Genomic DNA, 15,695 nt, shown 5'->3' with positions numbered 1-15,695 from the left:
AGAGGATTATAAAGGGAGAGAGTATTATTGCTGTAGCAACCATCTGGAGTTTGTGAAAGTTTATTTTTAGAAATAAACCAATGTTAAATTGCAGTGTTTTGACCAATATTAATAATAAATACTTGCTAACACCTTTCACAACATGCTAGTGTGTTGTATGTAACACCACAGCTGAGAACCACTGAATTAGCAGGAAATGTTAACTACATGGGTTTGAGTAAGGAACCGTGGAACCACTGGTGAGAGTGGTAGAACTATTTCTCAACACAGAGACAGATGAGGTAGATGAGGATGGACTCAATAATGAGTTGTCTTAAGTTGGTCTTCAGAGCAACCTTTGGAACAGTGAAATCATTGCCTCTCTATTTTTGGAAAAAGTAAAAATAATGAGAATGAAACAATGAAAAGGATTGAGAACAGATGATGTTTAAATGTAGTCATTTGAGAAAGACCTGCAACCTTGATGGAAGCCAAGAAAACAATTAGAGTGGGTCAAATGGGAAAGCCATTACCTATTGTCGACTCTGGTAGATCAATTCTAAAGGTAACGGGTTGCAGAACTAGGCCAAAAGCAAACCAAAGAAATATAGTTATGAGAATTACTACGTGGTGAAGTAAACCTAGTTCCTGTGTTTCTATATGCACCCATTTGAAATTTAAACATTCTCTTAGAATCATAACAAATATGAGAAAATTCTATGTATCAGGCGACACCCAGGAAACTTAGGTTAGCTAAAACTTTAAAGTTTTCATGCACTGTCACTATGAGGAAACTCTGCGTAAGCATCCATATTTTTAAATTTCAAAGTACACCATTTGGAATGGAATTATATTTACATTCTGAAAAGGTGAAAATGGTTGACCCAGTTAATAATTCTGTCTTATAACTTTAGCATGATCTCCTAGTCAACAAAAACACTTTCAGGGAAAATAATTATACACTCTTCCCTCCTGGGGAAAAAAAGAATTTCAAACAAATTGTATGAGTAAATCTTCCTCAAAAGAAATACACATTTTCTATTCACAATTTTCTCTGAACTTCTTCCACATCACAATCATTGCAAAAATATATTTACCTCAAGAATACTTTTTGGAAAAACATACTTCCTAATGGGGAAAATAAAACAATTCATTTACCAGGTTCGCTCTGAGAGACTTCAGGGTCTGGTTTATGGGGAAGGAACACATCTCTTGGAACTGAAAGAAAAAGATTATAAAACACTGTGCACTCTCTATGTCACACCTGGAGTGAAACTAAACCCACAGATATAAAATACTGGGAAGCATGGATAAAGCAAAGGCATTTTCACAATGCTAAGGAGCTAAGCCAAGAAGAATCTTTCTAAAATGGAAAAATATCACTGTGCAGGGAAGGTTCTAGTAACAGTAAAACAAAGTTGGTTGCAGTTCATTCTGAAAATTCCTTTGGGGTCGGGGGGAAGGAAGAAATAATGAATGTAATTAAACACCAGAAGGTGGGTCTCCCTCAAGTTGTCTTCAAAGTAATAAGTCAGTTTTGGTCTGAAGTTGTTAGATGCCATTTGATATTCCTGATAAAATTCCACTGACGGCAAGAGAAAATACATTATCTTAAAGTGCAGAAATGGCCTGTAATTGAAGGAAACAGCAAGAAAGGCAAAATTCTTAAATATTTAAGAGAAGAACAAAGTTTCATTCTAAAAGCACTAACAGTTATTATGGGGAGAAATGAGAGTGAAAGCAACTTATTGGAAGATACCAAATGTAAAATTTGTGAGAGTGCTTGTTACATAGTAAATGTTAGGTAAATGTTGCAATTTTTGCATTCTTAGTGATATCTAGTCTAATATAATAGGTATCAGGGCCTCCCAACATATGAAAACATGAAAACAAAGGAGAAAAATGTCTGCTAAACAAAAAAAACCTACTCCTATTCAGTCCCCATATCCAGGATATTTTTAATGCCTGTGTCAAGTTCTACTTTGGCAAAATAAAATGGAAAGCTGGGAATTTGATACCTTTTTCTCATTGGGAAAAATACTAGGGTGAGTCACCTATTGTTAATACCAGGTTTTTATGGCAAATCTCCTTTCAGCAGCAAGAAAATGTGTTTGATTTAGTTGCCCTACAAGGAGTCCTTGTCAACCCCACTCATTCACAGAAAAGTTTTCCTACCACACGGAATTCATTATTACCCTTTGGTATGCAGTGTAATTTACTTGTCTCTTACATGGTGCTAGAGGAATAAAAATTAGGATTTGGGCCAGAACTCTGCTTCTGAGAATGATGAAGAAAAATTCTGTACTGTAAGTTGGACAAACACTGCTTTACCATTAGTATAGAAATAGATTATATAAAATGGACAGTCATTCTCTTTTATGGCTAATGGGAAGCACGTTTAACTTGCATATCACATCTGCTGTTAGAGACCACTAAGTAAGTACCAGTGAAATCACAGTTGTGGAATTTGGTGTATTGAAAAGACAAGTGACTCTATGAGAAGCTCTATGACCGGAAAGGGAATAAATAACCAGGGGAACCTGAAATCTGGATTTTTTTTTTTTTTGAGGTAACTTGAAAAAGATTAGTGGTGGACAAAGAGAACACCCCATCACAAGAGTGAGCATTTCACCTTTGCTATGTGGTATTTTTAAGGATTCAAGTGGCAAAATGTGAGGCATTTTCAGCTGTAAATCAAGGTGACTGTTTATCTGGAGGGTGAGGGAGTAGGCATTTTTGTGGGACTCCGTGGAAGTCATGGTCATGGCCATATAAAACAGCCTGCAGTTTATAAACACCCTAATTGGTTGCAGTGCTGGACTATAGAAAGGCACTGGGATTAAGGAAAGGAGAAGCTGAGAAGAAATGTGCTACCAATAAACCCACTGTGCTGTAAATACATTACTCGCTGCCCACCTTAGTTTCTTGAGGAGTTTAGGGTGGAGTAATGTGGATTCCTGCTGCTGCGATTGGCACATTTTAGGCATGAAGTGATGATTTAATAACTGCCATACCTAACTTTCTAAAGCAGGTGAAATCAGTGGAAAGGAAAGAACTAGAAATATTCACAGGAAAGGGATATGAATCATTCTCATACTTGGTTAACGGGTGCTCCAAGAAATGCAATTTTTTTTTTCTTTTTCCCTATGTGGCATTCCTTCATATATATTAAATTGAATAAGAGCATGATTCTTAAAACCTAAATCTTCTATGCTCGGGGAAACTTATCAATGGAAATCATGACAATTTCTTGGAGAAGGCACTTTTGATTTCCTTATATTACCATTATTATATTTTAGACCCGTTTGTACTAGCCAATTTAATACTTATATTAACTAACCAATGAACTTACCAGTTATATCAACTACCTTTTTGAATAAAGAGCACCTCCCTTAAAAAAAATCAACTAATGCAAGACAATTATGACAATCGTGGGTGGAAAAGTCCAAAATGGACAAATGTAAATGAATGTGCATGAATGTTTGGCAGGTGTAGATGAGAGAATGAAAGTGTCATTCTCTGACAAAGATGCTGGGATTTAAAATCTTCAATAAGGTTTCCCCCGGCAATAGGCTACAAGGAGATTCTCTTAGAAAAGAAATACACATAGACTATCCACCCTTTTCATTTCTCTTGCTTTATTCTAATCTTGTACCCTAAGGTCCAGTCTGAGAGGAATAAGGTAGAAACCTTTCAGAGCCCACTTTCTGAACTTTATCTGTGTTCTTGGGCCATCACCTTCCTTCCTATCTCCTCTGGAGCCTTTCACTTTCTATTATTTCTATTATTTTATGTTTTCTCTCTTTTATATTTTTTATTATTTTATATTTTTCTCTTTATCCACAAGTTCCTCCCTCCCCATCTATGAAACAGCTAAAATGCTCCAACATCCTAAAAATAATAATCATTTGTTTGACATGGCTTTCTCTTCAAATCATCCCTTTTTTACCCTCATTCCTTTAATCTAAAAACTCTATCGGCCTCTGCTTCCTGGTCTCATAACTGCATTTCTTCATCCACTGTGGACTGGCTTCCCTCTCACTGATCTCCTGCACCCATGGATCCACAAGGCCTCATGCAGAGTTCTGAAGCTCAGAATGCTCTGAAAACAGAAAAGTTATTTCCTTAACTTATTTGACAGCAAAACATGACTAGAACTGACTTGAATCCATTTACAGTTTTTATTCATCCTGAGTTGTGTGACTATTCATACTTCTCACTGCAGACTTATTAGTATGTTTGTAATCAGTGGTATAGGTGCACCTTTCTAAAGTCTAAAGATGGCTAAATTCGGAAGCACTGGCCCACAGGTTTCGGATGCAGGCTTCTGGACCTGTACCATCAAAGTCCAATAGCTCTTCTGACCCCTGTTCACCTCATGGTTGTTGATGGCCATCCTTCCCTGCCTTGCCTCCCTGGTCTCTCTTCCCTGGTACTCTCTGATCTTTTGACAGCAATTTCTGCTGGCTCCTCTTCCCCTATCCACTCCTTAAATATAACTGTGTCTCCATGACTTTGATCCCCAAACTCTTGTTTTCTCAGTTTGTACTTTCTCTTGGATGATGTCATCCACTCACAAGATTTAAAAACCTTCTATATGTAGACAAATGATTCCCAAATCTACATCCTAAATATTGACATATGTTTAGAAATCCAAAAATACATTTCAACCACCAATTCAATGGCCCTCCAAACCCAGCACTTGCAAACATCAAAACTTTATTCCTCCCTATGTGTTAAGTGCCTTAGTTAATGGCACTATCATCTACTGCCTGCCCACGCTTTAGACCACAGTGACATTCTTCTCTCCACAATGCCACTCAGTCACTGTCTAGGTCCTAGCAATTCCATCTCCAAAAGACATTTTAGCCTTAGTCTCTTCTCTCCTAACTGCAAAAATGCTCAAGTATGACTGCAAATTTGAATTTGCCAAAGAGTAGTAATAGAACATTTGTAGGATTGGATAGCTTGATAAAATCTAGATTTTTTTTTTCCTGGTTTGCTCCCAGAGACTGAAGTCTATCCAAATATCTATGGGCCAAGAGAGTCACCTCAAAGCCAAGACAGCCTTTGCTACAGAAACAAATCAACAAAGAGGTACATCTCTGCTGAGCTAGGCATCAAGGCGAGTCCTTTACTCTGAAATTGAAATCATTCCTCCAAAGCAGATCAAAAGAAAAGTCAGTTCTGTTTTGGTTCTGGATGTGGAGCATGGGCTCAGTTTGTCTAGATTCCTCTTTAAGTGTTGTAAATAACTTCAACTGAATGATTCAAAGATATTTTCTAAAAGCCTAATTGGTTGAAAACTGTGTTATGCCTTGGAATCTATAGACTGGAAAAGTTGAACAGAGAAACTGATACTGACTTACTGGTCTAAAAATTTGAGTTTTTTACTTATAAGATATCTCAGATTAAATTTTGAGAAAAACACTGTGATAAAACAACTCTGTCCTGATTTCAGCACTACATTTTCCATTTTTAGATTTTTACAGAGCATCTATTTCCCTAGGATACCAGTATATATTTAATCTACATGGAATTTACCCTGTTTTTCTGAGCAAGAAGCAAGGCTGTGGGCTCATTAGGATGTAAACCTGAGCCTAGAAATAAGCCCCAAACCATTTGAATCCAGTTTTCACTTGGGAGAAAACTGAGAAGTAGTAATGATTGCCTTATAATTCCTCCTGTAGCATCACACCCCCTGGAGCAAAAGGGGAACCCCTGATGGACACAATGGCAGGACCAACACCAGGTTGAGAGACAGAATTTGAACTGAACATTTGGAACTAGAGGGTCAATGGGGTACACTCAGTGAAGGCGCCAAGGGGAGAATTTGCGCTATTTTTCCAGGGCTCAAGCTTACGAGTTAGAGTGTCTGTGAAAAATAAGGTATTGATGCAATTAACGCAAATATTAGACATCAAAAAATAAGCAAAAGGGAGTTCCATTGTGGAACCTGACTAGTATTCATGAGGGTACAGGTTCGATTCCTGGCCTTGCTCAGGGGGTTAAGGATCTGGCATGCCACGAGTGTAAGTCACAGATGTGGCTCAGATCCTGCATTGCTGTGGCTGTGGTGTAGGTTGGCAGCTGCATCTCCTATGCAACCCCTAACCTGGGAACTTCCATGTGCCAAAGCTGTGTCCCTAAAAAAAAGAAAACAATAAAGTCTAATTATTAGATATATTGTTGCAATGAGATGATATCATATCAGGACCAAAAGTATTACTTTCTCTAATGAAAAGGAAAAGTGATAAAAATCACTTGAATCTTTTCCTGTTATCTGTAATGACTCCACTTCCATTCTATATTTTATTCCACAACTGAAAACAAGAAATTGACCTTTTGCAAGTGGGAAGATCAGCTTTTTTCTTATTGGCATTTCTCATATTGACAGATGCATTTACTGGCATAAATTTAAATTCTAGACTTCAGGGCAAAAGAGACTCTTTGTAGCCTCTCATCACCTGCAACAACCTATCCCACAACAGCACTTATACAACCTGGAAAACATGATAGCAAGTGAATGTACTTGCTTCCAAAATGTTGTCAAGTTATAGCAATCCTTTGGTTCTGGGAACTGTCCATATGCTTCTGGGAACATCTAGGGATTTATAATAATTGAACATTTAAAAAGAAAGGGGAAAATGTACAGTATTTCACAGGTACTCTAGTTAAAAAAATAACTTGGTTTGGCTTATTAGTGAACCAAGAGTGAACTAACGACCGAAGGTAACAGCGGCTTCCTATGTGAAGACCTAGAGAAATGTCTGGGTCCTTGCAGTCCCCACCCTCACTGCTCCCATAAACAGGAGATTATTCCCCTTATAATCAGACAAAAAGCCTTCTCATATGATAGGTGAGAAATAGATTTTAGCTAAAGAAATCATTTTTGTCTGTGTGTGTGAGACAAATTTCTTAAGCTATTGCTCCATGAATTGGTAAAATAGAATTTAAAAGGGAAAAAAATGCTCAATCCCGGGTAATGGAAAATTTCTGAATCCGAGAAAATGCATAAATGTCATTTGCTCCATTTGTAAAACTTCATTTTATCATTTTTGTGGGAAAATTCCAAAATTTTTGAAATTCTTAATTTTATCATATTTTGCTGAAATGTGAGCATAGTGCAGTTAACATGGGTAGATTATTTTTCATGAGTCAGAAAATAAGAGAAATTTAATTCTAGAAGAAGCATTCTGAAGGCAGGTGTAATTCTCTGGCTTTGGACTATATCATTGACTTACAATATGAACCCTTAAATAACTCTTATAAATACTCTGAAATGATTATATCATGCATGAAACAATGTGGTATCTGAACATAAGTGAAATATAGACCCTATATTCACCAACCTTCATGTTTCATTGCAGCAAAGTGTGACAGTAGAACACATTTGGCTTAAACATGAAATAAAGCATTTACCAGATGGAGTATAGGACACTTCTGGACTTGGTGATGTCTTAGGCTTTGGAGTGACACGCTGGAACACCTTAGGAACTGAAAGAGAGAACTCAGATCATGAGTCACTTGGTTTCAGCATCTCCCAGTCATGCTTAACACATAAGATATGACAAGGTATAAGCCTGATCCTGATTTTAAAAAAAGTATTGAAATGGGAGTTAGATGGAAAAAATAAACCTTAAGCTCTAAAATTAGATCAGTTAGATTTCCAGATACTTTAAGAATATGAAATCTGAAACACAGTAAAATTTGACTAAAGGTTAAGGGTAAGATGAAGATTTTCTTGAAATCTTTGCTTCAGAAGAGATAGAAATTAAAGTAATATAAGTGCTTGTGTTTTTTGGATGTTTGCTTGACTTCTTAAATGTATCCCCATGTCTTTCTGTGAGGATAAAATCGGTGAACTCATAGTGGGAGCCCACGAAGTATGCATGAGAGAAACTCAGTCAACTCATCAATGGAAAGTGAAGTGGACAAGGGGCTGAGGTGGGTGGGTCACATCTTAAGCCCCCTTCAAGTCTCAGGCCCTAAATAAACCTTTAAATGAACATGTTCACAAACCAAAATTCTTTCCACAACCGTTCCTTTGAAGAAAAAGGTGCTAATGTAATAGATACCAGGAAAAAAAAAAGGGTGAAGTTATTTATATCTTATTTTATTCAAAGATACTTTCATAAGGATTGTGCCCTTTGATTTTCACTATAATGCTGGGAGGAAGGAATTATGAGCTTCACTTTATTTTTTAAATTTTTTATTAAAACTTTTTTTTTTTTTTTTTTTTTTTTTGTCTGCGCCCAGGGCATATGGAAGTTCCTAGATCCTTACCCTGCTGTGCCACAGTGGGAATTCCCTCTCAGCTTCACTTTAAAGCCTTGGGTTGGAGACTATCTACCTGAGGATCCATGGTTATCAGGCACCAGAGACAAGACTTGAACTGAACACTGAGATCCAGACATGACCATGAGTTCCCAAGCCTTGGGCTCTCTGTATTCCAGCTCTGCAGGTCACATTTTAATACATTTCTCATTTTTTAGGTGGAAATAATAAACCTGTCCAAACTCAAAGGGTGGTTGTGAGAATTAAGTGTGGAATGTCAAAATGATGTCAAAGCTGTACTCCTACAAAACATTTGTTTCCACTTTTGGAGAAAATTTACAGATTTGACATTGAAGGATCTGAGTAAATTTTTTTTTTCATGTTTGCTGCCTCAAAAACGAGAAAGCATCCAAAAATTGGATGGTTATAAGATTTCTAGACATAAAATTATTAATAATGGGATTGTTCACAGTTACTTAGGAATCTAAAAATCAAACCTGTGCTCAATGACAAAAGATTCTTGATGATTTGTTCCACATTTTTATCTCAATATGTCCTTCAGTGCCAAATATAGTAATTTAAATTTTGCTATCTAATTTATAAATATAGCTTAGGTATAAATAAGAAGGTGGCATGCCCAATTACAGAATTTCATTCTGAAAAAGATTACTAGGTGAACACATCATGTTGCTCTTTAAGTTGTACACACTATTGTCAGATGATGCCTTTACAGCCCAACAACAGTAATTTGCATTTGGCGTTGTACTTAAGAACAGAACATTCTCCTAATTGGCTTTTGAAATTTACAACAGCTAGCCAGGAGTAAGGGAGGAGGTATTAGGGTTTAAATATTTGTCTTTGAACTATTTAGTGATGCATATGCATCCCTACACAAACCTCCTTAAAAGACAATAAAAACATAGAATATTGCTGGCATCTATTAAGTAAAGCTTGTATTCCTCTGGGTCAGAGAGAACCTAATTTCACCAACTTTTAAGAGGAATAATTAGAATGCATATTTTATTTTATTTTATTTTTAGGCTTGCACCCCTGGCATATGGAGGTTCCCAGGCTAGGGGCCAAATCAGAGCTGCAGCTGCTGGCCTAACCAAGTTAGATTTTGGTTTCCTATTCACAAATCTAATGTACTTGTTTTTTAAAATTCTTATTCTATTCATTAATCATTATTTATTTATTAATCATTATTTTTCCCCAGTATTTCTTGTATGTTAATATTTCAAATGTATTTCTTGTTATTATTTCTAATTTCTTATTCTTTTAGATGATTGTTGCCTTGGTACCTTCGTATAGTTATGTATTTTGCCCATATCATTTTCTTAGCAAATTGTAGTAATTAAACAAAAACACATTTCAAAATATATTAAAGCAGACTTAAAATCATTAGCTAGATGTGGTACATAGAACTGTCTTTCAAGGAAGTTTCCCTCAAAGAAAAGATAACAGGCAAAATTCCTCTCTGAAGTATAAAAGACTATATTAATATCACTCAGATGTTAAAGCTTGCCCCCAAATCCACAGTTTTTCTTTTCAGTAAAGATGCTGAAATTTGATTAAATAATTTGTGTTGGTAATTCAGAACTTCTACCTGGATCAAGCATAATTTTGATGTTGCGAATATTTTCCCTTTCCCAGGCCATTAGTCATAGTTAGGGTTGCTTTCCTAGTAAACTGGGTAAAGTGTACCTCATATACTTTTCGGAAGTGGGTCATGCATAAATTTAAATTTAGGTGATTGGTCTATATTGTAACTTCCTTCACTATAGGAGTATAAAATTTCATTTCATATTCCCAGTGTCTAGCAGGATGCATTCAGCATGCAATAAATATTTGTTCAGTGACTGACTGATAAAATGAATTAGTTAACCACTTAAGCACCAAGGGGTGATATGAATTTTAAATTAGGAGAGAAGAGGGACAGGAGAGCAGTTGATTAATGACAGTAGAGTAGGCATGACTGGGTATGTGTTTGGAGTAGGCACCAATGCTAGAGATGTATGGAAAAACTGATGGATCTAAGTGGCTGGATGAGGAAAAGAATAAAAATCAGATGTAAAATGCTGAGTGTCTGCAACAGATGTAAATGAGAAACTGAAAGGAGGGAAAGATGAACTTTCTTTGAGGCATGTCGAGTTTATGGTAGCCTGAAATGGAGATCTGCCAAGGCAGTCAGAGGAACTAGACAAGATCTTCGTTGAGAAGTTAGGGTTAGAATTAATCATTCAAGCAAGAGCTTACTGAACAGAATAAAAATAGTTTACAATGACTCTTGTATGAGTCCTTTCCAAAATTTATAGCAAAATAATCAAAGCAATATTATGTAATCATTATTTTGTAGGAGAGGATATATATCAAAACTCTTCATAACCTAATATTAAATAAAATCTACTGAAAGATCAAAAAATGTGGGTGATGGTCAGGGGAGGACATTCACAGACCAAGGAAGGGCTTTTCAAGCTGAGAGAGGCAAGGGCTTGGCAGGCTGCTCTTTTAAGAAATTTCATTCTTTTCCAAACCCTCTCAAATAATGTAACAATAGGGAAGCTTTCTGAACTGACCTACTCCAGTGATATACTTTACTATAAAGTCTAACAATAAATGTAAAGAGGAGTTCCCGTCGTGGCAAAATAGTTAACGAATCTGACTAGGAACCATGAAGTTGTGGGTTCGATCCCTGGCCTTGATCAATGGGTTAAGAATCCAGTGGTGCCAGGAGCTGTGGTCCAGTTTGCAGACGTGGCTCAGATCCTGCATTGCTGTAGCTCTGGTGTAGGCCGGTGATTACAGCTCTGATTAGACCCCTAGCCTGGGAACTTCCATATGCTGCGGGAGCGGCCCTAGAAAAGGCAAAAAGACCAAAATAAATAAATAAATAAATAAATAAATTTAAAGAGTTACTAGGTTTCAAAGGAAAACTAAGTTTACAAGGATTAAAAATCTAACTTGCTATAATTCAACAGAGCAACCCCACTAACATTAGACTTTTCAGGCCAGAATATAAAATATGTATTTACCTGGCTGCGTTTGTGGGATTCTTGGACGTGGAGATGTTTTTGGTTTGGGAGGAGTGCGCGGTGTCTGCTTGGGAGCTAAAAGAAAGGATATAGGTTTGGAGCCCTTGAGCTCTTTGGGAATCACAGTACCTACACCTCTAGGATCTCAAAGATGTTTGTGGAGTGACTGAAGACCTAAATACACAGCAATTAATGCACTTAAAGCTCTTAAAGAGCCACAAAGTATAAGAAGATAATTTTCTTATTATAATAGAATACAAAATAAGAAAGCACGTTAACTGATATCCAAGATATTCAGCTGGCAAATACAACTGTTGGAATTTTAGAAATATCTACTTCAAATATATTTTAAATGAGTTAAAAATAAATTTCTCAATAAAAAATTCACCCTTATTATAAGCTCACACCGTCTAATCAGAAAATCCCAGTATAACACTTTAAGTGCAAAAACATATAATTTCTTCTAAATAAAAAGTGTGTTACATTCTAAATATATCTAGAAAATGAAAGCATCTTAACAGTAAGTGCTAATGGAAATAAATTAATCTTGTTAAACACAACACAATTTGTATTGGTTACATTGGGGAAGAAAAACTGAACAGAAATTGAAAGGATACATTATTGAAGAAAGTTACTCTTCTGCTGGGTAGTTCCTAAAGAAGTTCTAGGACATTCAGTGTAAAAATCAATTATTTCTTCACCAAGAAAATTGAAAGCATATCCTGCTGGAGGAAAAGAACTATTAAATGCAAAGTCACAGCTTGTGGAAATGCCTCATTTGGTTGGATTAAGTGTGTTTGGGATAAAGAGAGATAAGAAACAAAAAAGTTTCAAGGTCATGGAGTTTCAGGCACCTCCAGAAAAGCTTGCTGAAAAGAAGAATTATAGATAAAAGAATCAGTTGAGTCTGTAAGAGACTTCTTCCTGAAACTTAATCAAAATACACAGGGCATGAAGTGGTTTCAGTGGAGCCTGTAGAGAGATGAACCAGATTTTTTGGAGATTACACAGGTTTAGGAGCCTGGAGCCTGGAGATTTAGAGCTGGCTTTACTGGTCACTTGGTCTACAACCATGGGTTCTTCATCAACAGTAAAAGGATTTTTAAAGCCCTTCCAATCCTAAAATGCTATACTTCTAGAGTTTCCTTAGTCTTGTGATATCCTGACTCTGAACTGCTTTGCTTGCTGAGGTTCCTACTGATAGGCTGTTTGCTCCCCCCAGTTTATAAAAGAGAGCATCTTCAGGTAAAGGCATGTCATGAGGCAATTCTATAAAAAAAAGATTCAGAATGAGATTAGTACCACTAACAGTATTCACAGTTAAATGATTCAATCATATTAATGATCACAGCTATTAAAAAAAAACCTTGGAAAAGTTAGAGATAATTGACACAGATCCAGTTAAGACAGTCAGTGTGAAGTCTTGATAAAAATAAAATTGTACAGTTGAATAGGCAAAGCTGAAAAGGGTATTTTAGAGGACAATGAATAAAATTGATATCCATATTTCTTTTGGAAATAGAGCCATACAAAATAGTTTAAAGTCAACTGAAATATAAGTTTGGGCTTATTTATGATTAAACTGCTGTTGGGAGAGCCAGCAAATATTGAGAGAATTTTTCCTTGTAAGAAGAAGCACATTTAGATATCCACATTGACGATTTGTTCCCTATGTTTTGAATTTCACCATCAAGTAAACCTTTATGACTTGCCAAGTAACTGGTTTGATTTTAGTTTCTCCTATTCGGATGCAGTGAAATGGTCAAACCGCCACAGGAAGGCACAGTAGAAAGAAGTAAGGGACCTGAAAAATGATGAGATGGCTAGCCAGTTGTATCCATTTACGTGGACTGCATAGTGAAATCTGTTTCTAGAGGTTTCAGTTAATCTCACACATAAATTAGGTATCTTAAAATAGTTTTTATATAACCATAGACATTGTAAACCTAGTCAAAATGATAAAGTATTTAAAGTTAAAATACAATATTTATATATTAAAATAGAATATAAAAGGTCTTACTCAGAAATATTACTATTTCCTGCCTGAAAGACTTGCAGAGTAGCTGAGAGGTGTTTGTCAGCTATATCCTAAATTATATTCACAACACTGCCATGTGACTGGCTACAGATTGTGAATAGAAGTGGGACATTAGAAAGGCAAGATCACCCATCCAAGACTGTGAGCAGTGATTAAGTTAGGGCTTCAGATAACTAATAGCAGTGCCCATAGATCATCTTTCCATTCTTATAAGTTCTGCAAACACTCACCTTCTGCATGAAATACAAAAAAATGTATTTACCCGGTTCGGTCTGAGGCTCATCTGGGCTGGGTAGGATTATAGTTTGGGAAGGCAGAGGTGATGTTTCTATGGTAACTGAAGGAAAGTACCCAGAGTTACTATAGTGCTTCTCACAACTTGCGTACAGATGATAGAAAGGATGGTAACAAGGAGATTTTTAAAAAAATAAAGAAAATTTCAAGTGTGCAGCAAGATAGCAGTCCTACTTCATAGTGCATTTAGTTTAAAAACTGCTTAGAGATGCCAGGTTATAAAATACTCTCCAAGTAAGCAATATCCTTACTTTTTAAATCCTCACTCCACACTAGTACCTCCCCAACAATGCTAGAAAGATATGTTCAATAGTAATCACAAAGAGAAAAACAAAGTGATAAAAAATGTGAAAGCATAAGCCATTCAGCAGCATTGAATTTTATTTATTTAACTAATGAAGAAAACACCAAACATGTAAATGAACATGATAAAGTGAGCATTAATGCAAAGCATTTTGCTAGGGGAAAAAGTATAAGTGGATCATCATACCACAAATATTATCTGAAATATTCAACAGAACAACAAGCTGGGAGAATGTTCAACATTAGGAAAAAGATACTTCAGATTTGACAGTTTCAGTGACTTAAGTAGAGAGAGAGAGGGACCAGGGTCTAGATACAAAACTTAATGGGAAAAGACACTTTTTGGTCAATGATTATGAATAGAAGCATCTAGAAAGAAAATTAACTGCCATGACAAAGAATGATGTTGCAGCATAAATTCACAATGAGGGAGAACCTCAGTTTTTGGGTGATGGTGACAATGGAGACAAAAGCTGCTGGCTGTGTCATTACCTAGCATGGTCTCGGGTGGTTCAGACACATATGTAATAGATTCCACAACTGCATTAAAACAAAGAACAATTTTTAAAAATGTAAGATATTAAGCTATAATCAAGTATCTCTTTCTTGAATATCAACACACCTCATCCTGACTGTCAAATGTTATTATGCCTCAATATTTAGATATTACAAAACTGAAATTTATTTCTGTAGTCAGAGAGTCAAAGACCATTTTAGAAATTCAAGAATTTTGGAAACTATAGCTCTAAAAAAGCTATTCAACTGTAGAACAGGTACCCCAGCTTGAACTTTCATGTTTCATGAAACATGACAGATGCTAATTAAAGTTTTTTTTTGAATAAGTGAATCAAAGCATGGAAACTTTTACCACCTTCAGTCTTTGGCTCCTCTGGCCTGAGTGGTACTTTGGCAGTGGGATAATCTGTTTCAGTTGGTACTAGGGAAGAAACAGGGAATTGTAGGTTAGTAGTGCGCAGCCCAGAGGATCCATTGTAATGGAACACTACTTAATTCGACGACAGAGGTTAATTATCTTAAGTAGATATACTTGTGAGAATAAATAACATTTAGGTATATTAGGCAAGAAATAAAGGCAGTGTGCAATGTGGAATGTGGAATGAACACACACACACACGCTAACTGGCAGAGTCTTAAAGCAATTTCTACCTGAAGCAAAGCAGATAATTTCACTTCCCTACATATTTTGTTTAAGGATTCTAGTGAGAGGACAACATAGAGTGAGTTCATGAAAGCATGGGGATGAATCCTAAAAACAATATGAAAATGAAAAAGAGGATGTGCATATTCATATTACAAGAGTGACCAGAATATTAACAAATGAAATTTTGCATTCAGAGTGAAGAGGAAACTAAATAAGGAAACTGTGAAATTTGCATAGCCATACTAGTGCAACGTGCTGCGTGTAACATTTGACTCTCAAGATTCACTGGGTGAGCTCAGACAAGATGTGAAGAGCTATTAAATGTCACAAAGCATGAGGACATCCCAAGGTGACTTCCACAATGAGATGGAAAAGCACATACACCTGACTTTCCACTGGAAAACATTATTACCTATAGCTTCTTTTGATGACTCAGTACTAAATGTAACCGATTCCACGACTTCAGAAACTAGCAAAAAAACACAAAATGGTACAATTGATCAAGGATAGGTTCTTGTGAGCACTGAGTGAATTCAAACTAACTATTTAGACAAGTACCTTATACTTGTAAGTGCTCAGTGTCGACTGTCACTATAATAACAATAGTATT

General features: G+C 36.1%; 1 protein-coding gene across 50 annotated transcripts in view; it reads right to left on the bottom strand.

The window, feature by feature from the left end:
* The window catches only part of ABI3BP (ABI family member 3 binding protein), a 277,390-nt gene that overhangs the window by 64,469 nt on the left and 197,226 nt on the right, over window positions 1–15,695 (bottom strand). For 42 of the 50 annotated variants that reach the window (XM_021070517.1, XM_021070524.1, XM_021070511.1 and 39 more), the window contains 8 exons: window positions 15,498–15,554; window positions 14,795–14,860; window positions 14,416–14,463; window positions 13,589–13,663; window positions 11,289–11,363; window positions 7,402–7,476; window positions 1,138–1,197; window positions 513–560 (listed from right to left, as the gene is read on the bottom strand). In XM_021070517.1, coding sequence (XP_020926176.1) covers window positions 513–560; window positions 1,138–1,197; window positions 7,402–7,476; window positions 11,289–11,363; window positions 13,589–13,663; window positions 14,416–14,463; window positions 14,795–14,860; window positions 15,498–15,554 — 504 coding nt within the window. The remainder of the gene's footprint in view (window positions 1–512; window positions 561–1,137; window positions 1,198–7,401; window positions 7,477–11,288; window positions 11,364–13,588; window positions 13,664–14,415; window positions 14,464–14,794; window positions 14,861–15,497; window positions 15,555–15,695) is intronic. The other 8 variants (XM_021070523.1, XM_021070544.1, XM_021070555.1 and 5 more) reach the window with 3 other exon arrangements.

Source organism: Sus scrofa, chromosome 13 (genome assembly GCF_000003025.6).
Source record: "Sus scrofa isolate TJ Tabasco breed Duroc chromosome 13, Sscrofa11.1, whole genome shotgun sequence".
NCBI classification, from domain to species: Eukaryota; Metazoa; Chordata; class Mammalia; order Artiodactyla; family Suidae; genus Sus; species Sus scrofa.
Note: the sequence above shows the minus strand (reverse complement) of the source record. Positions and strands in the feature narration are given on the sequence as shown.